The sequence below is a fragment of the Meles meles genome, chromosome 20, assembly GCF_922984935.1.
Source record: "Meles meles chromosome 20, mMelMel3.1 paternal haplotype, whole genome shotgun sequence".
NCBI classification, from domain to species: Eukaryota; Metazoa; Chordata; class Mammalia; order Carnivora; family Mustelidae; genus Meles; species Meles meles.
Window position 1 is genome coordinate 47,689,940 of NC_060085.1, and position 22,730 is coordinate 47,712,669.

Genomic DNA, 22,730 nt, shown 5'->3' on the forward strand with positions numbered 1-22,730 from the left:
CAAGTACTGTCTCAAGCCAAGTGCTTATACTTTGCAACCCAGCAATTCCACTCTTGGGTGGAAACCCAACGGAAATGCACGTATATTAAAGCTTAGCAGAAGACACGTTCAGGAATGCTAAGAGTAGTGTTACTACTTGCTACTGAAACTGGATCCGCCCCCAAATGCCCATCAGCAATAAAACAGAGAAGCACATGGTGGTTTATCACGCCATGGAATTTACGTAGCAGTGACCATGAACAGACTACTGACACACGCAACAGCAGGTTGAGAGCATTGCAGTTGGACTGTTGAGCAAAAGAACCAGATGGGGTACATGCGGCTTGACAGTGGGCAAAACTAATCTGTAGTCGCAGAAATCAAAACGAGTTCAATCGGGGGGTGAGGCCTTTCGTTTCTTGACGTGGGTGCTGGGGTTTCCGGTGTAGTTCATTGAGCTGGAGACGAGTGATTAGTTTCCCTTTCCGGGTGTGTATTACCACTTACAAAAGAAGGCAGTACAGAAGTGAGAAAGGAGAAAGGTCTCTTTGTGGGTTTCAGCGCTTCTCTCTGTGCGTGTTGCTAGACTCTCTCACGTGACTCAGCTCTGTCTACCTTTTGACCATTTCCGTGTGCTCCTGCCCTCACTCTTGTGCCAGATCCTGGAGGCGGTCACCATGCAGCACATCTTCATGAACAATTTCCAGCTCTGCAGTGAGATCAATGAGCGGGTTGTCCAGCATTTTGTTCACTGCATTGAGACCCACGGTCGAAACGTCCAGTACATAAAATTCTTGCAGACGATCGTCAAGGCAGAAGGGAAATTCATCAAAAAGTGCCAAGACATGGTCATGGCTGAGGTGACGGCTGTTTGTTTCTGTATACCTTCATCTAGAGTTTCTGGCAAATTTTTAAATTCTTGCTATTTGTATGAACTGGCACCCTCGCCTGGAGCCACATAAATGGACAGAACGTAATTGTGGTGTGTATTTGTGAGCTTAAATTGTATGTAGAAGTGAGAGTCTGATCTGATATTTTCATAGCAGCAAATCTATTTATTTTAAGGCATTTTGGCTCAGATTCTTCTGAGAGGAGAAAAAAATAGGAATATTGAACGAAAATTACAAAGAATAGAGATTAAATATAGATAGAAACCACTGAGCCAGAACAGCCTACATTCCTGTGGATTATATGACAGTTTCTTTAATTATTCACTTAACTAGCTAGAAAAATTGTTGCTTGCTGATTCACGGGAAGAAGCTGGTCAGTGGAATGGGGACAAAGCCCCACTGGGTTGTCTGTGGGCAGTCAGGGCTGCATGGGATGCTGTCTGACCGGGAAGACCCTCTGCCACACCTGTGTTCAAATAGACTCAGTTGACTCTTCCCACCTGTTGAAAAATGAAACATCAAGTAAATCCACTTAACACTTGGATTTATAATTCCCATTCAATAAGAAACAGAGTTCCAGTGGAAGGTAGTGTAGTGTGGTTTAAAGAATTGACTTGACCTGGGATATGAATGTAAGCTATACTACTTTATTGGCACAGTGACCTGATGACTTGCCCACCCTCAGCGTGCCTTCCTATAAAATGAAGGCACGGTGGTATTCAGCCGAGAAGCTGACATGCCAGCTCAGGGAAACGATGGTGACAATAGGAGCTAACATTTGTTGGAAGCCTGCCATACCCTAGTTATGGTTCTAAGCAATTTACATATAATCATTTATTTCATCTACAGGGCACAGCACCATGAGTTAGGTATCAATTTTGTCCTCAGTTTTATGGGCAAAACTGAGGCAGAGTGAGGTTAGATCCCTGTGGACTGTTGATCATGGTATCTGGCACCTAATTAGAGCTGACAGAAGTGAATTGTTATTATGCAGATATGATGGACTGTATGTATTTTGACTTCTGTGCCAGCCCTTTTTGGATCTTCTGTATTTCCTGAAATTGATTTACTCTTAAGCGGACTTATGACAAGCCACACACACAGTCCTGGGGGCAAATTATAAGTAGGAATGCCTTGATTCTTTGAGGAGTATTGAAAGGAAGACATACCTTAGTAAGAAGTGGATAATTGATCATTGTGAAGAGAGGAGGCAGTATATGAAAGAGTTGTAAAAGGGATACTACTTCTCAAGCATAAAAAAGATGGAAACTTTTTTTTTTTTTGATGGAAACTTTTTTTAAAAAGATTTTATTTATTTATTTGACAGACAGAGATCACAAGTAGGCAGAGAGGCAGGCAGAGAGAGAGGAGGAAGCAGGCTCCCTGCGGAGCAGAGAGCCCGATGCGGGGCTCGATCCCAGGACCCTGGGATCACGACCTGAGCCGAAGGCAGCGGCTTAATCCACTGAGCCCCCCAGGCGCCCCGACGGAAACATTTTTGAAAAGAAAAATCATGGCCTAAATATTAGGTTTGGAAATCCACATGCAAGCTTGCAATCTTCGTTTCCATTGGGTACATGTATGTACATGTATTGTACATGTATGTACAATGTAGTTCTGCAGACTTTCTCTTCCCCTGGTAGTTTTGTTTAAGGCCACTGTCAGATACCTGTATCTGTTGATTAAAATGCTGCTGCTGCAGATTTTTAGTTATTGATTAATAGAAGTGAATGACATTTAGATGAGTTTAGTAATAAAGGTGAGATTGGTTTTGGAAAGCAAAAGCTGACAAAGCAGCTCTCCTTCTCTGCAAGTAGATATTTTTTAAATGGTGTCCCCACCTCCGCAAGCCTGTAATATAAACAAGCCCTGTTCTTTTTATAGCTGGTTAATTCGGGAGAAGACGTCCTCGTGTTCTACAACGACAGAGCCTCTTTCCAGACCCTGATCCAGATGATGAGGTCAGAGCGGGACCGGATGGACGAGAACAGCCCTCTCATGTATCATATCCACCTGGTGGAGCTCTTGGCGGTGTGCACTGAGGGCAAGAATGTCTACACGGAGATAAAGTGCAACTCCCTGCTCCCACTGGATGACATCGTCCGCGTCGTGACCCACGAGGACTGCATCCCTGAGGTGAGTGAGCCTTTCTCAGGCCTCTGCATGTGGCGTGTGGAGCTGTGGCCGGCCCACACGAGACCTCACAGTGCTGAGACCTGCAGCTCATTTCATAGTGAGGTATCGGTGGAAGCAACATTTTCTCAAATGCTGATTTTGTGCATAAAGCTCGTCGGTGGGGGGATGTTAGTCTTTCCTGCTGTCTCCTTGAGAACCGTGGGAATCTGCTGCTGTGCTTCTGTTCTTGGTAACTAATAGCCTGTTGAGCAAAGAGGATTCTTTGAATCCCCTTCGAATGAATGTCTGAAAAAATGAGATTGAATGGGTTGAGATATGGTTCATGTGCACGGAAGACCCGATTCTGCAAATTTACTCTTTAAAATGAAAATTTGTATTATAACAATAATGACAATTATAAAATATTGAGGAACTACAGGTAAGCAGTACGAAAATCCACCACCCATAATAAATAACTGTTCAATTTTGGAAATGATTCCTTCCAAGCTGTCCATTTTCTTGTTCATATATATTGGCTGGTAACAAAAATGACAGAAAAACAGTGGATCATCCAGAATATAGTTTGCCTTTATATGTTTAGAATATATACTCTTAATTTATATCTTAAACTAAATATACATATATTTATATATAGTATATGTAGTTTGTATCATATATATGCTAGTATGTTTTTAGATGATTTTTTTGAAAAGTTCAAATAGCAGAGACTATAAAGGAGTAAACTATGAAAAGTCTAATCTGTTCCCTCCCACCCCACAGAAAATCATTTATTATGTTCTTGTACATTGTCTAGAATTCTGTATATAAACAAATATAAATATATGTTCTTCATTCCCCCATGCCTTTTTATTTTTTTTTAACACAAAAGGTGACATTCTGGGTACACTGTTCTTCTTTTTGTATCAGTTCATAAAGAGATTCCACATTCCTTTTTTATAGTTACATAAAAATTTTATTGTATGGATGTTCTGTAATTACCCTGCATGGCTGTTTAACAGGCTTATGAGACTATGATGAGATGATAGTAACTGGTGATTCTTGTGAAGGAGGAAATGACGAGATTGCATTTTTCTCACAGCCTTGTCCACTCAGACTTTCGGACTCATCTGATAGGTGAAAAGAGTGTTCTAACATAGTTTTGATTTGCGTTTCTCTTATTCCATGTATACCAAATCGGCTTTTCAGAGAAGTCTGTTTCTGTCTTCAGGTTAAAATTGCATACATTAACTTCCTGAATCACTGCTATGTGGACACGGAGGTGGAAATGAAAGAGATTTACACCAGCAATCACATGTGGAAACTGTTTGAGAATTTCCTGGTGGACATCTGCAGGGTAAGGCTCTCCGGAACTGAGCGGCAGAGCAGAAGTGTGTGTGTGCGAGTGTGTCTGGACATCCTCATGCAGGCATAAGAGAAATAGCCACATAATTTCAACTCGTTAATGTGTGGCACAGGGAGGCAGATGTGTTTCTTGGCCTCGCATATGTCTCATTCCTTTCTGCCTTTTACTCCTAACAGAGAATAGATTTTATGCGTTATGTGTCAGGGAAGACGGATCATTTCTGCTTTTCACTTCATCCTTTATGGATTGGTCTGTGAATAATAATCTGAGACATGGGGCACCTGGGTGGCTCACTGGGTTAAGCCTCTGCTTTTGGCTCAGATCATGATCTCAGGTATCCTGGTATTGAGCTCTACATCGGACTCTCTGCTCAGCGGGGAGCCTGCTTCCCCTTCGCTCTCTACCTGCCTCTCTGCCTGCTTATGATCTCTCGCTCTCTGTCAAATAAATAAATAAAATCTTTTTTAAAAAATCTGAGGCATATTACAATCAGATTTAAAAGTGTTCTTTTCCTTGACACTATGTCTCCTTGAAGGACACCGTCCTAAGCTTGAGCATTTCTCTCCTTCCATCTGGTGTCGAGGATCCTGCGAACCACTTCCCTTTGAATCTGTTTTCCTGACCAGCCATTGAGCTGGGCTTCATACTCTTGATTTGGTTTTGCTCCAAGCTTAACATTAATCTTAAGGCTGCAAGACCTACTACCTGACAAGGCACACCATAGATACACTAGGAGTTTTGTGATGGTGGTGGGAACCAAGAGAGAATGATTGTAAGATGAATCTTAATTTCGGACACGTGTTGAAAAGAAAGGTGCACTCTAGAGTCCTAGACTGTGATAATTTCTGTTTGAATGTACAGTTACCAGTGTAAGACAAGGAACCTATAGGAACTTGTCTTCTTCCCAATTGAAGACTTTATTTAATAGTACTCAGGTATTGGTATCACAGACATATATATATTTTTTAAATATCAAATTCCTCCTACCTTCTAATCCCATAAATCTGGGTTTTAGAGATTGGAAGAAAGGCATGTTTTGTTTTATTTTATTTTATGCTTAAAAAAAAATTTTTTTTTTTTTTTTTTTTAAATAGACTCTATACCCAGTGTGGAGCCCGATGTGGGCTTGAACTCATGACCCTGAGAGCAAGACCTGAGTGGAGTCAAGAGTCAGAGGCTTTACTGACTGAGCCACCCAGGGACCCCTGCTTTGTTTTTTTGTGTGTGTGTGGTTTTTTTTTTTCTTTCTTTCTTTCTTTCTTTTTTTTTTTTTTGGAATCAGGCTGAGCAAAGTTTTCTGTAAAGGACCAGATATTAAATACATTCAGCTTTGTGGGCCATCAGGTCTGTATCACAACCACTCAACTCTGCCTTGGTAGTTTGAAAGCAGCCATGACAATATGTATACATGTGGGCATGGCTGTGTTCCAATAAAACTTTATTTACAAAAGCAGCCACCAGCCCTTAACTTTGCTGACCTCTACATTACATTATTCAGAAATGTAAAATCAGTTGCTAATTTCATTTTCTGAATTTGTCTACAAACTGCTCAGCATTAAGCTTAGAACATGATAGTTAATAAAACTTGATTCTTTTTTGCCCTTCATAAAGTTTTATAAGTAATGTTAATGTCCCAAACTGTGTAAGTAATGAATTTGGTAATAAAAAACTTGATTTTTAAGCATGTATTTTCTAAACCTTTCCCTCTAAATGCCTGATCTTATCTTAAGCAGCATAATTAAGTAGAGTGTAAGTAAAATCTGAAGTCTCTCCTTACCCCAAAACTTAGTCTGTGACTCTGATTTACAGCCCACTACTTTCAACAGCATTGCATATCCTTAACTTTTTAAAAATTGAAGTCTAGTTGACACAAATGTGACATTAGTTCCACTGTACAACCTAGTGATGTGACAACTTTATATTAACATTTTTATTGAATGAAAGAGTGTTGTAGATTTGGAGAGCATCATACACAATGGACCTCACTGGTATATTTGATTCTCTTGATTACATGGATAGGAAACCATAGCTGACAAGAGATGAATGGCTTAACCAGGAGGACAGTTTGCTTTTAGGGGACAATACAGATAACTGTAGTGACTATGCCTTAAGCTGCCTTTTAAAGGTTTTAGATTTGCCACACATGGCTAGGAATTGGGAAGCAATAGCCCTCTAGGTGCCATCCCGATTTTAATGTTTTGTGTATCTATATGTGATGTCTGAGTGGATTAGCTTCTCTTTCTGCATGATTTACTGTTGTTATCACTGTAATTTCTAAGAGGGAGACATATCAACCTGCAAGCCTTTACCTTTCATTTGTTAAGGGGGTAATCAGCAGTAGTGGTCACAGATTTCTTAATCCTACAACTGACCTGCAGGTTTTGGTGTCATGTCTGAAATGTCCAATTGCCTTGCAGGCCTGTAACAACACCAGTGACAGGAAACACGCAGACTCCATTCTGGAGAAGTATGTTACTGAAATTGTCATGAGTATCGTCACCACTTTCTTCAGTTCTCCCTTCTCGGACCAGAGCACAACGCTGCAGGTAAGAAAGGCAAAGGCAGGGCATTCACAGCTGAACTTTGGCAGTGGCTGTCCGCCCGATTTGGCAGTGAGCAGCTGTCCATGAGCCGTTCTGCAGAGCTTTCGGACAAGATGCTTTTCCTGCTGTGGGGGGTCCCTTGACTAAAGAAGCACCTAAGAATGTTTTCCTAAACCAGATGACTCTATTGGTTGTTGATTTTTATCCCCTTAAGATGCCTTTTCTTCCCCCTTCATTCTTGTTGATTCCTCCCCTCTAATCTTAGAAGAAGGAGACGCAGCTCCCCTGTTATTTTATGCTTCTTAAAAACACATTCGGAGATCTCGATTCTAACTCCCAAGTGTGTTCCTGGAGTTCACCTGACATGGTGAGGGACTAGTGTGAGAAGTTGTGCAGCCAGCCAGGGGTGCTGCTGCATGGCCCAGCCCTGCGGGCGTGTGCACGTCTTCATGCGTGGCACTCCTGGGACTGTGTACCATCATGGCCCCCTGTCAGGATTCCCGCTAGGTCCAAAGGTAGGAATCCATGGATCTGGGAGATGATGTCATTCTTTGACTTGGAAAAAATCATCCTTCTCTTTATAACATAAGTCTGGGTTAACTGCTATGTGAGTCTTGCTGCAGGACAAAAGCTGATCTTGGTCTCCAGCAGTCAGCAGAGAAATACTAACCCTCCTTGTCATAGGAGGAGGTAGAGGCTGTCCTGGGGTTGATGGGTGGGCCAGGGTTGCTGGAGTATAGACGTAATCCTAATGAAGGTAAATGCTCCAAGGGAAGGGTGATTCTTGGTCAGTGTAATATTCCCTGATGCATTAATTAGATACTGCTATAGTTCATTAATATGCAAAGAGTTTGTATGAGCCAAATACAGCCTATGAGGTAGATAATACTATTCCCATTTTCAGCTGAGTAAACTGAGGCTCAGAAAGTTTAATTACCATGCTCAGTCAGGGTCACAGCCATTAGGTGGCATAACCATGATTTTAGCCTGCTTCTCTCTGACACAAAAACTTGAATTATGGAATTTTTTTATTGAGATACCTTTCCTTGGGACTATTGGTAACCTTCTGTTTAGTTAGAAATAACTATAAAAGCTAGCAGTTAAGCTTAAGTATCCCAGAGTTAGAAGGTTGCCTTTCAAATGTCTGTACTTGTTCATGAGTAATTGGGGAGCAGAAACTGGTTGGATCCCAAGCACATGAGTTCCTAGAGACCAGAACATGCTCCTCACCAAGTACTATTACACAGAGAGCCAGCAGGGAAGATGCTTTGGTTACTAAGATTAGACTTGCTTCTTTTGTAATTTCAAGTGACAATCACCACAGCAATGCCCATTCTCCTGTAGATTGTGAAACAGTATTGCAAAACCAAAATGTCAAAGTAAATCTATCACATTAATTGGAAAACCATTAAACAGGAACTTGCGTTTTTGGTTTTCTATCTTGGTCACTTCTGTCTCCTCATACTGCCTTACTCTGAAGCCAATTTTTGGACCACCAAATAAGCCAGACTTGTCAGAGAGATGAATCTTACATATAAATGTTATAAGTTCCTAGCAAGACCCAGGTAGTCTATATATACTTAGAATACAAAGTCCAAAGTGGTTTTAGCTTTGTTTTTTTAAGGGGTAGCTTATGAATTTCTAGAACATTTATTTTCAAGGAATATTATTTTTGGATCTCTCATAGTCTGTTTTATTTTGTTTATATGCTGGGAAGCATATGCCTCATTTCCTTCCTCAGCTAGATTTTTACTTCCTTCCTGGCTTCCTTCCTTGTTTATTTTTTGTTGTTGTTTGCTTGTTTCCTTCTTTTCATTCAGCGCAAACATATGAGGAAGGGAAACGGTGAACTTGGGTTTGGCCGTGTTGCATTTATGTTGCCAGTGCAATGTCCAGGGAGCAGCTGGAACTATGGGATCCAGAGAGGAAGAATAGAATTTTGGAGGCTTTAGAGCAGGATAAAGCTGGTTTCAAATCCTCACTCTGCCCCGTACTGGCTCTGTGGACTTGCCTTGGTCACTGAACTTCTGAACCTCTTCGCTTGCATTTGAAGCAGGAATGTAGTATCAGCCTTACAGGTTATTGTGAGCACGAGAAATAATGTTTTATGAAACATCTAGCATAATGCCTGGTGCGTAGGAGAGGCTCAGTAAATAGGAACTTGTGCTTTTCCCTGCTAGACTGTCAGCTACGGTAAGAAGGACATGGTTATGTCTTAGGTGCACAGTTGTCTGTGATACTGCTCTGTCCCGGTGCCTCTCTTTGTGCTCGGAACCTAGTAATCGCTGACTCATTGAATAAGTAAATGAATCGGTGAGACTCAGGAGAATGGAGTGGTAGAATCCAAATTTAAACATTGGCTCCTTGAAGTTGTGACCCAGAAAACGAAGTGGCTTACTAGAGGGGACTGGACACAGCACAGATAATTAGAGATAAGATACTCAAGAAGCCAGAGGAAGGTCTTCACTCTATCCTGCACGTAGGATGGGATTCAAGGAACAAGCAGGGCTTCAGGATCTAAGAAAAGGGAGGATTTTATGTAGAAGGTGTTGGGCAGCCATGTTCTTTAGTCCAAGAGGTCCAGTGAGGTGATGCCCCCAGATTGCTTAATGGAAGCTACTCTGGCCAATTTATTCATTTTTTGTTTTTCCAGGGGTCAGATGGGAACAGAGCCTAATAAATACTGTTTCCATTGGATTAATTTAGTCAAAAATACTTTTTGAATTTTGAATTCAGTGATACTCTTTGAATTTGGGTGTTGGGTTCTCATCTCAACTCTAGCACATTGGAGCCAGTGGGGTGGATGATAATTCCACTGTTGACTTCTCCAGGTCTTGGTGAGGGTTCAGTGAGAGGCAAAAAGCCCTTAGCCCTTGGCGTGTGGCACAGAAAGTACTTCCTGAAGAAAGCAGTGAGATCCTGGTTTGCGGGTGACCTTGGTGGAAAGAGCACAAGTTGTTGGCGTTAGAGAGCCCGGACGTCGACTCACAGCTCTGCCACCACTTGTCCATTCTTCTGTGTACTTTCTTTTAAGCTTTCTGGGCCTCCATGTTGTACGTATAGCATTAAGGCAGTTCGTTTGCCACAGGATTGTTAGTTGAGGCCCCAAACGTGGCACCTAATAAGTGTAGGTTACCTGAACATTGTTCATAGAAGAGGTTCTGAATTTTTATTGACCTGTTGTACTTTCTTCTAATAGAGTTTGTTCCCCCCCCACCCTAGCACTTTCTGTTGTTTTTCTTCTATCTCAGAAACCTTTCTAGAGTTTTTTAATGCTTTTTTCTTTGCTATATTAACTCCCACTGTGTTTTGGAGGGACTATGCAAGTCCTCTTCCCCCAGACTGAAAACCCATGGAGTAGCTCACCATACACAGTGAAGTTTGCCTTGCAGGTCAAAGCTACCATGACCCGGGTAGCTTTGGATGGAGACCGTAATTATAGCTTTGAAATGCATTCAGAAAGCACTGTCAAACTGAGGAAGTAAATGTTGGAGTTCTATTACTTTAATAAAAAGAGTACACATTTGTACTGTCTTAGGAATAGATTCTACCGTATCGTTAACTCATCCGTAGTAAATGAATACTTAGGATGAGTAACCATCAGAACTGTCTTCTGTTTATATCACTGAAGACACTGCTACAAATAAGTAAACATTCTTGGTGAGGTCCACTCATCAGTTTGTTTTTTCTGATTAAAAGTAGAGTTCTGCTTATAGGAAATAATGTCTGGAAGGAACTTTGGGTTAATCTGCCTCAGTCCGCTTATTTTATATATTAGGTGAAGTTAAAGCTCAGAGACATGAGGGGCACCTGGATGGCTCAGTTGGGTTAAGCCTCTGCCTTTGGCTCAGGTCATGATCTCAGGGTTCTGGGATCAAGCCCTGTATCAGTGTCCCTGCTCAGCGGGGAGCCTGCTTTCTCCCGTCCCCACCTACTTGTGAACTGTCTCTCTGTCAAATAAATAAATAAAATCTTCAAAAAAAAAAAGCTCAGCAACATGAGATAATTTGCCTGAAGTTATACTGCCAGTTGGTAACCGGACAATAATACCAGTTTTCACATTGATTCCATGGTTTGTTCTTCTGGTCAGACTCGGTTGGCATGAAGTTTATAGAAGCCCTTAAAATGCTTCTGATTTTTTCTTCCTTAGGCTAGGCAACTTCTAGAATCCTGCTGATAACCGGTCACCCCCTCTCACTCTTGCAAAGGGTCCATTACTGTTAACCCACCGTTCAATGCAACGTCTGTTTCTGAGGGGCATATCAGTGATCTGCAGAAAAGTCATACCACCCGTCTCCGCCTCTCTTCCTTGCAGACTCGCCAGCCAGTCTTTGTGCAACTGCTGCAAGGCGTGTTCAGGGTTTACCACTGCAACTGGTTAATGCCGAGCCAAAAAGCCTCCGTGGAGAGCTGTATTCGGGTGCTCTCTGATGTAGGTAAGATATCGTGCAGTTTGGATTGAACGTGATGAAAATGAACTGCCTGCCCGTACTAGAGACTGCCATTTTTCAAGCGCTCGTTCTAGCTCTTCTGAAGTTCTGCGTGCAGGATGTTGCAGAGGCAGAACGGGAATGGAAATCTTCTTGATTGCTAACCCTTGCTTTCATCTACCAAGCCAGCATCTCCCAAAGTTAAGAGCCAGTAAGTCCCAAACAAAGCTAGCCTTTGAAAAAATAAGAGTGCATGGTTCATTGTGAGGCAACTCTTGGCAAGTCCCAGGGCACACAAGCTAATTGAAGGCTCTGGGAAGTTTCTCATGCAAGAAATGAATTTGTTTACTCCAGTAAGTGTATTTGACCGTATGGAAACTTTCTTCCTATGAAGTACGCATCCAAGCCCAAGGAACATCCTTTCTTAGAAATGGTGCACTGATCCCTTTTGACTCGATGGTAAATGGTGCTCCATTCCCTCTTCCCCACCCCTTACTTGTCACCTCTCTGGCAGCTTTGAAAGGAAGCCTTAAAAATTACTGCTCCCTTCACCCTGACTTAATCAGGCTCTATTTCTTGGCCCTGTTCCCCTTCATAAATGTTAAGCAAGGGGTTCCTCTGCCTGCCTAAATTTAAGAAGAGTTCTCTCCCTGTAGTAGCTATTTCGATCCCTTGAGAATAGCAGCAGAAACAGGTGAGGTCCTTGGCACTGTTGAGTAGTTGCCCAGCAAATACAGATGCTGTCTATTAGGGTGACTTCCCTGATTTCAGTCCTCCCATCCTGATTTCCTTGACTCTCACGTGGTTGGTGTTGGTGTCTTTTTATTATTTATGCAGCTCTATTTCACAACAAGAGATGAGGCTTTTGAAAGTGTGTACATTATAGGGTCATGACGTGATACCCCAGAGCCAAGGCTCTGATACAGTATCCCCAGAACTCGCTACTCTGCCCTCGGAGGGTCATGCGTCATGAAGTTGTTGAGTAAAATTTGGGCAGGGTCCCCAGCTGGCCAGCCCAATGCTCATTAGGGAGATGAAATGTTTTAATTGGCTTGAAACTGATGAGAAAAGACAGAGGGAGGGGATGTCTTTTAAGTGGCAGGGCATGAAAACAGCACAGCCCCCCCAGGAATTCAGACATGTGCCTCTTGGGGAATGCCTCCTCCTGACTAAAATCACAGCAAAATTCACTATTTCTCATGGTTTATCTTCAGAAGTGGGCATCTGGTGCACATTATTTCTAGCTGAGTATATGCTGTGCATCCTGGTTTTTTTATTTTTGTATTATTCTTATCTTTTCCCCCAAATCTCTCACTTGCTTTATTAAACTGTTAAAATTTTTTGGGTGGCTGATGATTCCTTTCCCCACACTTGTGTTTTTTTTGTTTTTGTTTTTGTTTTTAATTGGATTTAAACAATTCTCAGATTGCTTCTTCCAGGGTGCTAGCTTTGTTTTTACAGTTAGATACCAGTAATACAGCACCTCTTCTTTGCTTCTGGTCTTATGAACCATTATAGATAGGCGGTTGTTGTCTTGCTTTTTGGAGGTTGTTGGATTTTCCATATGGAAAAAAGGATTGTTGGTCTTAGTTATTTTCCTTCTTTAATTACGCTTTTTATTTTGGATGAATTTTAGACATATAGGAAGTTTGCCAGGGGAACACTCAGAGTTCCCATATGCCCCTCACCCAGTTTCCCCCACTGTCAACATCTTGCAACACCAGAATATTTTTGTCAAAACTACAAAACTGATACTGGCCCATTGCTATGAAATAAACTCCAGACTTGGCACCACTTTTTCCGTCAATGTCCTTCATCCGTTCCAGGATTCAGTCTAGGGTCCCACGTTGCCTTTAATTGTGATGCCTCTCCAGTTCCCTCTGGGCTGCAAAAGTGCCTCAGACTTTCCTCATTTTTTGACATTAACAGTCTTGAAGAGTGCTGGTCAGGTGTCCTGTAAAATATCCCCCCTGTGGGTTTGATTGTTCCTTTCCTCATGATTAGACTGGAGGTTAAGAGGGGAAGACACGAGCCTAAATGGAAAGAATAGCTTACGTTATTGTAAATATCGTCGTTTGTATTATGTTTGGCTTAAATTGGCATTTTGTAGATTGTTGTGTAGAATACCACCGATAGAGAATTTTTGGAGAAATAGCCAAATGATTTCCCTGTCTTGATAATTCTTTAAATATATGAACACAAGGGAGACCTTAGGATGCCAGTAATTGAGGAAACCCATTGAAGTTTAACTTTGACTTGCCCAAAGTTTGACCTTAGAACATGTTAATCCTCAGAGCTCCTGCCCCCAAGAATTCACATTGAAAATTGCTGACCTAAGGATGGTCAAATTGATTTGAGCTCCTCAGTGTTCACACTCATTGCCATGCAAGTGACATATTATGGCTCAGAAAAATCTGCCTGAAGGATGATGGGGGAGTTAAGTCTGTCTTTGGGGCATCTTCTCCCCAAGATGGTGTCTCACGAGTCATCTTTCTTCTCTGTAGCTAAGAGCCGGGCCATCGCTATTCCTGTGGACCTGGATAGCCAAGTCAACAACCTCTTTCTGAAGTCCCACAACATCGTACAGAAAACTGCCATGAACTGGCGGCTGACTGCCCGCAATGCCGCTCGCAGAGACTCTGTTCTGGCGGCTTCTAGAGACTACCGGAATATCATTGAGAGATTGCAGGTAATGAATCAGAGAGGACTGAACCTGAATCAGGCCTAAGGTGGTTCTCACACAGCAGTGCTTCCATGAGCCAGAGAAAAACCAAGATGAGCCATAGAGAGATGTTGGCATGTGAGTGGATAGTCAAGCACCATAATAGACATAGGACCGAGAATGCAAAGCTACTTGCTTGGGAAGAGAAAAGCTCCTCACAAAGTCATGGTCTGTAAACGTTCATAGATTTACAGATTTCTTTATGTAGAATGGGTACTCTGCTCTTACCAGGAAGGAATATTTAAGTATTACAAAGGGATACTTAGAATAAGGGCATGAGGGCTCCATGTTTTGTTTTGTTTTTTTAAATCACCCTGGGATATTTAACCTCTAGATTTACCAGATAAACTAGTGTAATAATGCTGAGAAAAGAGTTTTCTATTAGAACGAGCCAACTGAAAATAAAAATGTTCCTAAATTCTACCTGGATTATACTTCTTTTCTTAGCAGCTAGGAAGAGGTCTGCCCCTTTATTAAGGGAAGAGTAGTGAATATTAGGTGTATGTGAAACACTTAAACATCTTAACATGCGCTTCTTCCTTTAGCAAGCTCTTTAAGGGATTCTCTTACAGGAAGTGCATGGGCCATAGTTGGAGATTCTCAGACACTTCAGATGGGAGATTCTCAGACACTTCTCAGACACTCACTTAATCTCCATTGAGACATCTTCAGATGCTGCAGTGGTTTAGGGCATGATCTCAGGCCAGCGCCTGCGGTCAGATCCTGACGCCATTGCTGAGAAATGCTGTGTCCTCGGAAAGGTTACTTTATTGCTCTGTGCTTTGGTTTTCTCATCTGTGAAGTAGGATAATAGTAACACCTACCTCAAGGGATGGATGTAAGGATTACAAGGCTGGTAACCTGTTCCCGTTATCGGAACAAATTTGCCTGCTTAACAAATCACAACAGCCATTATTTCCTTCTTTCCTGCTGTTCTAGAGGTTGGCTAGGCTCGCTAAGGTGTTTCTTGCTCAGGGTTTTGAATGCAGTTGCAGTGAGATAGCAGCTGCGGTTGGACTCATCTTGGAATCTTGCACATGTTTGGCTGTTGATGTTGGGATCCCCCCACCCCCGCCCCGAACAGCTGGAGTTGTGAGCTGAAGCATCTCCATGCAGTTTCCCTATGTGGTCGGTGCTTGCTTGCAGCATGGTGGCTGGGTCCCAAGATCAGCATCTCAGAGAGAGAGACAATGAAAGCTGTAATGACTTTAGGGCACACATAGCATCACTTTTGTCAAATTCTCTTGGTCAAGACACTCACAAGTGTCCACTGAGGTTCAAGGGAAGGGAATATAGACCACCATATGATGGGAAGAATGAATGTCAGTGATGCAGTGTAAGAAGGACGTGCAAGAGAAGATATATTGCAGTGGCCATTTTTGGAAAATACTGTTCATGTAAACGGCATAGGATAGAGCCTGGCGTATAGTGAGCACTTGATAAAGATAGCTGCTATTATGATTATTACTGTTACTGTCATTGCTGTTAGGACTGTAATAATGAATCTCTGTGAGGTTATATAACCTGCCTACAGATGCATTTATTAGCTCTACTCATGGTGGGCAGTAGGAGTGCAATGGTGAACAAAACCACAAATGAGTAGTGCTATGGAGAGCTGCTAAGGAACCTCATCTTGTCCAGAGCTGGGAGGGTGATCCAAGGCTTTGCTGAGGAGTGATGTTTGAACCAAGGTCAGAGGAATATAGGACTTACTTAAAGAAAGGAGTAGATTTAGGTAACGCATATGAAAAGAAATTTCTATGGGACAGAATGTGATGCATTTGATGACCAAAGGAAGGTTAGTGTGGCTGGAAGCCCATGGAGCTGGGGAAGTAGGAAGGTGTTCTTAGGTCAAGGAAAGAATTCCACCCTTACTGTGACAGACCCAGTCTTAAAGGTAATTTAGTTCAAATAGAGTGCTTCCTGACTCTACTATATTTTTAAAGTGAAGGGATATTATAGACTCATAATTGTTTGAATGCACAGTATTTTTTACTTTTCAGACTAAATAAATTATCTGCAGCCAAACACACCAGTTTCTTGTGCTGTTCTTGGATTTATTATGCATATTCTTGAGGAATAAAATAAAATATGTAAGCCTAGCTAATGCTTGTTATGAAGACTTGAGTAGTGGCTGAAAGGATCCTCATTATGCCGTGATTTATTGTCTGAGTCCCTGTAGTTATAAGATTGCCTAGGACAGCAGAAGTTATCATAATATAAGAACATTCACTTGCAGCCTGACTGCTTATATAATTAATCTCCATTGAGACATCCCCTCACTTAACACCAGCATCTTTCCCTACCCATGCTTCACCATCCTTGTCTGTTGGTCTCTCCTCGATTGCTGAATGCTAAACATTTGACAATACAATGCAAATCAATTGCAGTGTAAAGTTCAAACCTTGCAAAAGATGCAGGATTTTATGAATATGATTTTGAAGAACTGCTTCAACCCCCTGCAAATGCTATAGACAAAGGTTTGCCAGAGTTAGGACGAATAACTACTGAAGAAGAAAACTTTGGGTGCTTTCAAAGAAGAAACAGAATTTTTTAAAAAATGACCCTCTTTTTGACTGTGCTGTGAATGTCAATATGAATTAAGGGATCCTGCAGTGTGCTCTTACTGGAAAAATTGCCCCTCCCCCCAAAATAATTTGATCGATGCATGCATTCTTTATGCATCCTAAATATTATTGAGTGATTGTAAATTTTGTTCAGTATAAAATAAATAATTAATTTTTTAGTTTTAGTTGTGGGGTAACATTGAAATCAATTCTTTATTGACCATTCCCTATGAAATTTGGGTCTCCAGTTAAGTTGAATGACTTAAAGGTCATTTAAGTGACCTTTCCCTTGCAAATCTCCTTGGTTAACTAGGCGTTCCTCTATTATCGACCATGCTGTGTTCAGCTCCCATCTTAGTCAGCAAGGCTTCTAGTTAGGTTCTGAGTCTCCAAGCCATCCAGCAGACTTTAGCATCTTTTGAAGATAATTTCTCATCTGTTTTCTGCCATTTGCCTTTATATGGTGTTTGTTGTGTTGGTTTTGCTGCTCTTTCAACTTCTCTCTGTTTTCCTCTCCTACAGCTATGTGTTTTGCATTTGAAGACCATCATGCTATCAGGGTACATGTATTTAGCATGTTGATACAGCATGTTCATTCATTTGTGTGCTCATTTTGGTATGACTTTTTATTATATGAATAATTCATGCTCATTGGAAATAATTTGACTGTACTCCCAAGTACCCGCTTATGGAAGAAAATTGGAATCACCAACAATCCCACCACCCAGAGAAAACCAGTAGTGATGTTTTGCTGATATTTGGTATATATCCTTAGGTACTGATGTTGTTTCTAAAAAATCGGATCATATACTCCATGCTATTGTTTAACCATTTTTTTGCATTCATATTGTAGTCGTTTTTCCATGTTGTCGAATGTACTTTTTGCATCGTATTTTAAAATATGTGGAATGACCCCTTGAGTGGCGTAAGGATCATCACAATAGAAGGGCTGGGGGTGTTGTTTTTACCTTGTTCTCCACATCAGGGGCTATGGCTTCAGATACCCCTGGGGCAATGTTGAATAATTTGCGATAAATATCAGACAGCACTAACGGCGCTCTAACCTAGCCTAGGTTGTGGTCATTTTTGAGGTCAGAAACGAATGTTCTCACTCTTCTGTAGTCAGCCTCGGCCTGAGCTGCTCACCAAAGCTGTACTTCCGTTCCAGGACATCGTCTCGGCCCTGGAGGACCGTCTAAGGCCCCTGGTCCAGGCAGAGTTATCTGTGCTTGTGGACGTGCTCCACAGACCTGAGCTGCTTTTCCCAGAGAACACAGATGCCAGGAGAAAGTGCGAAAGCGGTGGCTTCATTTGCAAGTAAGCAGTCTCTTGCTCTGGGGTGGTCGATTGCGGAGCCCTGCTGACCAAAGTACCTGTTCATTAAGAAGCAGATGCTGGCCTGGTTTTTTACTTTGATGAGTACAAGGTCATGCATTAGAGTCCCATTCTGACCTTTCTAAAGTCTGTGGGTTCAGTCGTACTTCCTGACACTTGTTTTGCATGAGAATTTCTCCGATCATCTTCCATACCACGAGCACCAGCAGGGTGTCCACCATGGGCTAGAAGGGTCGTGACCTTTCTGCCCTCAAAAAGCTCAGGTGTACCAGGATTCCACAGTCTTTTCCCAACATCTTTGTAATTTCTTGGTTTATGACTTGTGGCATTATCTGTAAGAAACAACCGGTTCCATCAGTGGAAATCTCCGTTTGATTTTTATCCTAAGGTGGGTTGGTTAACTTGAGAGTGGGCTCTGCCTCAGAGCCCCTCCAAGGATCCTGGGTCCCTCAAAGAACAAGAGTATGGGGTAATGAACAGTGTTTGTTCACCTTAACGATCATCCTCTTTTTGTTGTTGCTGGTTTTTAATACCAGTGGCATATTTTAACCATGTTATCAGCACCCCTTGGTGTGTAAAAAGCCACACTCTATAAACTGACAGGTTTGAGTGGACCTCTGTACTAATTCTCTTCCTCCTATGGTCTCCCCTTCCCATGTGGTAGAATCCTGCCCAGGGTGCCCTTTTGCTGTTACTGACCAGCGGGTGTCACTGTTGAGACACTTTAGAGACACTAACTGGCTGTTCTCACTACAGTGAATGCCCTGAAGCCTGTTTAACCTGTGAGCCTTTGATAAATATTTGTTCATTAACTGACTACTTAAAATAAGTTGCTTGTGAAGTGATTGTTTGTTTAATTCAAAGATCATTTCAGAGACCTAATGCATGGTTTCCCCTCCATTCAGGTTAATAAAGCATACTAAACAGTTGCTAGAGGAGAATGAGGAAAAACTCTGCATTAAGGTCCTACAGACCCTCCGAGAAATGATGACCAAAGATAGAGGCTATGGAGAAAAGGTACTGCATTTTATGCTCTTGTCAAGACAAGGTCTTGCCATTAAATTGAAGTGGGATCGTGGGTTAGAGATCCGCTGTAGTGCAGGCGTATCGACTGAGGGGACTTATTACTTTTTAAAGCTAATTATCCTGTCATAAAAGGTAGCTAAATCATATGTCTTCTCTTCTAAAAATCACATATACTTAGACGTCTTATAGGCTTCTTGCCACGTAACCTAATGGTCGAGAAATAGAAATAAGGGATTTCGTCTCAATGCCCGGCATGGGTGCAAATGCCTCTTGTGTATCAAGGCACGCATTGCTGACTGGTGGGTTCCAGCTACGCATACCTGTGGGCCTGCTTGCTTCTTTCTGGTGAGATGTTGCACAGTGCTTCCAGTGTACTGAAAAACTCCCTCCGGTTCTAACTGGAGTTAGGGCAGGCAAACATATTACCCTTTCTAGCTCAGACTGGGAAACAGGCAGTCCCTGGGACATGCTGATTTCCTGGCATAGGCAGTGAGCAAGGATGTGCAGAGACCAATCCTCACACTTTCGATTTTGGTCCAAGTGGGATAAAAACAATCATATTGCCCCTCCTTTCTGCCCCTTCCCCACCTTAAAAAATTGGGGGTCCTGAATTTAAAATTCCACCAGTTTCATTTGAAGGTAGTGTGTTCACTAATGGGCTCCTAGAGACTTTAGTAGCATTTTCTGAGCAGGTAAATGCACTGATACCATTGATTTGTCAAAATACCCAGTAAGTCATTGATTCATCTCTGCGAAGAAGCCTTGATAATTAAATCACAGTCTTCTTTGTCAAAGTGGGTGGGAGCAACCAGGTCATTTCAAGCGTCAGAATCTGTAGGGATCTTTATTTCTGACCTGACCAATATCTAATGCAAATATTAGAATAATTTCACATGTGAAAATCTTTGGATAAGAAGAGTAAAACAGCAAAGTACACAAGCCCTTTTGTAGTATACATTCTTTCCTGTCCTCAAATCACACGGCTTTGAAACGTCACTGGGAATTTTTAAAATACATAAATTAAAAGGTGAATGAATGTGGACTAATTAGGGAATAAGTATCCATAACTCAGTAGGAACTTTGAGGTGATAACCTACAAGAAAAGAGTTTACAAATATAAATGATGGAGGTGAAGACTCCTTGTACAAATGAGAAAGGATGAGATGTCCTGTTCATACACGCACCTGTAAAGATAACTGTGTAGATCTTGCACTGAAACACAAAGGAGAACTGGCAAAGGCTAGTAGCCGAGAGTACCAGACAAACAAGCAGCGTTTATTTCACAAGGTCTTTATTTTTCTTAAAGTGACCTTTAAGAAATGTTTTTAACATGCAATTCTAGTTATAGAAATTCACTCTTCATAACGAGATAAAATCCATAAGGGCCATATAAATCCAAAAGGGCCATAACCAGCTATGAATGTATTTGTAGGTTTGGGGGCATAAAACCTGATTTTAAAAGGTGGAGAAGTTTTCTCATCTTTAGAAGATCTGTTCATTTCTATGACTGAGATTTTTATAGTAAACTTGGTGTCTACTCCCACGAATGTTACAAGTTGTGATTATATTTCCATTTCTCTCAAGTTTTTTTGTTTGTTTCTGTTTTTACTATCATGGAAAGTAGGAAAAAGCTGGGAGTTGGGTCTGTTGCTTGGCATCTAAGTACATCAGGGTCTTTGGGCCACGTGGAAGATGTGCTTCTCCCCACCAGCTTTCCCTGCCTGTTTGCTAACTGGGAGAATATCACAGACCATGGGAGATACTGGATCTGAGATGTTGTAAAATTGTCTGTATAAAGCTCACGAAAAACAATAGAGCCTACAGCTTTAAGAGGGCAGGAGGTGGAGGTCACTATGAAAGAGTAAATTGTCAAGTTTAGAAGAGGTTCTCAGGCCCTGGCTCACATTTTTTTCTTCAGCTGGTGAAGGAAGTAGCCACACCCAAGCAGAGACAGGCTTAAAGGAAAGATGGCATGTCTTTCCAGTCTGGCTGGGGCTGTCATCCCCCTTCACGAAAGTGAAAATACCATAGGCAGATGTGGGAAAAGGTCATGCAACCAAGGAAGACATTCCAGAAACCCGTGTTAGTCAACGGCTTCAATATCTATGGCACATACCTAGAATGCTTCTGGCCCTGTGCTTTGTGGGAAAATGCTACTTAACTATTCACATTAATTGAATGTAAAAGAGTTGGTGCAGGAGAGGGAGGTTGTGCTAAACGATCTCTGTTTCTTCTGATCCGGTGTGGGTATTAAATTTGTCCTGTTTTATTAAGGCTTTTTGAAAATGATTTTGACGATTTGCTGGCTGTTCCTGTTTGACTACAGATGCATGATGTATGGGGCGGGCCAGCTCCTTTAAGGGTGGAAGGAACCCAGAGCCAAGAAACTAACCTTTCTCAGGCAAACCAGTTGGCTTTGGTTGATAAAATAAATGAGGTGTTCTTTGGACTGGTTGCTCAGGGCACAAGGGCAAGTGTGAGGTCATTTCCGTCTTCCTGGCCCAATTTTCCTATTAGTTGTCTCTTCAGTGGAATTTGTCCCATGACTAACACCCTCCTGGGATGTCCAGAATTGTTCTGCTTCCCTGCCCTGTCCTGAGTTTTCATGGCCATGGTCTGGTTTGGCGTCACTTTGTCCCACTCTCCCTCTGCACACTAGGAGGCCATGGCGGAGAGCTGAAGTGACTTACCAAGGTCACGTGGCAAGTGCATGACAAGATCAAGACTGAATGCCAGGGTCCCAAATCGCAGTGCACTGCCCTTTTGTCCCACTCCTCAGGTGGTGTCCACCCTATCTTTGGGCCACATTTTCTTGTCTTCAAAGCCATAATCCTTAAAGAGACATAGATGCCTTTATTTGTCTCTGTTTTCATTCAATATTTAGGATTGTCAAGGTCACAGATGAAAATGAAAGTTGAGGTGGTTCTTTATTATCCTGTTAAAAAATGTTGAGACATTAGTGTGCTTGTATAGATCTCCTTGCCTGAAAAAAAAAGCTATTCACTACTGCCAGCCACATTACTAGACAAACTAAAATGTAACAGAATCACTGTAACACTGACTTACATTTTTTAAATGCCTTATGTACCCATTAGTGTCCCAAAGTATGTCTTAAACAAGTCGCATTCTTTGACTTCTTATTATATGCCAGCTGCTGTACTAAACATATGTATTACCTTACGTCAGGTCAGCCTCAGAGATAGCAGTATTGTTATTGTTTTATACATGGGGAGAAAAGTTAGGCTCAGAGAGGTTCAGAAACTTGCCTGAGGCCACACAGGAAGGGAGGAGCCAGGAATTCAAACCGGAACACTCTGACTTCAGGGTCTTCTCCACTGCATCATTGGTGATTGACAACATCTGAATGTTTGGAAGTCCACCCACAAGTGTAGCATTTGAGTTTCCATCATGTTCCATTATTATGTAAATGACATGCGCTAGCGGCTCTGACAGCACCGCGGGTGGCAAAATTTAAACATCAGCTGAGTTGTGATGTCTCACCTAATTGAAAACAGTCTCCACTGGATGCCAACTGGCTTTACAAATTACGGGTGTCCCAGGGTCCTCCACGACCTGTGGTTCTGGTCAGGTCCCAAAAGAAAGCCTCAAATCGGTGAGTAGCCAGTGGTCAGTTCTCTGTTCTCAGTCAGCTCCCATTCAGGAAGCCCAGCTCAAGGCTGCTAGAAGAAGATTATCACAAAAATTTAATCATGCTCATTTAGGAATTTTAAAAAATCATCTTTATTATGACTCTAAAAGG

At 41.9% G+C, this 22,730-nt stretch overlaps 1 protein-coding gene across 6 annotated transcripts in view; it reads left to right on the top strand.

Annotated features, from left to right (window-relative positions):
- Positions 1-22,730, top strand: part of ITPR1 (inositol 1,4,5-trisphosphate receptor type 1) — a 329,559-nt gene that overhangs the window by 183,423 nt on the left and 123,406 nt on the right. For all 6 annotated transcript variants that reach the window (XM_045991794.1, XM_045991795.1, XM_045991797.1 and 3 more), the window contains 8 exons: positions 639-839; positions 2,754-3,005; positions 4,213-4,338; positions 6,765-6,893; positions 11,206-11,326; positions 13,825-14,009; positions 17,778-17,926; positions 18,850-18,961. In XM_045991794.1, the coding sequence (XP_045847750.1) occupies positions 639-839; positions 2,754-3,005; positions 4,213-4,338; positions 6,765-6,893; positions 11,206-11,326; positions 13,825-14,009; positions 17,778-17,926; positions 18,850-18,961 (1,275 nt within the window). The remainder of the gene's footprint in view (positions 1-638; positions 840-2,753; positions 3,006-4,212; positions 4,339-6,764; positions 6,894-11,205; positions 11,327-13,824; positions 14,010-17,777; positions 17,927-18,849; positions 18,962-22,730) is intronic.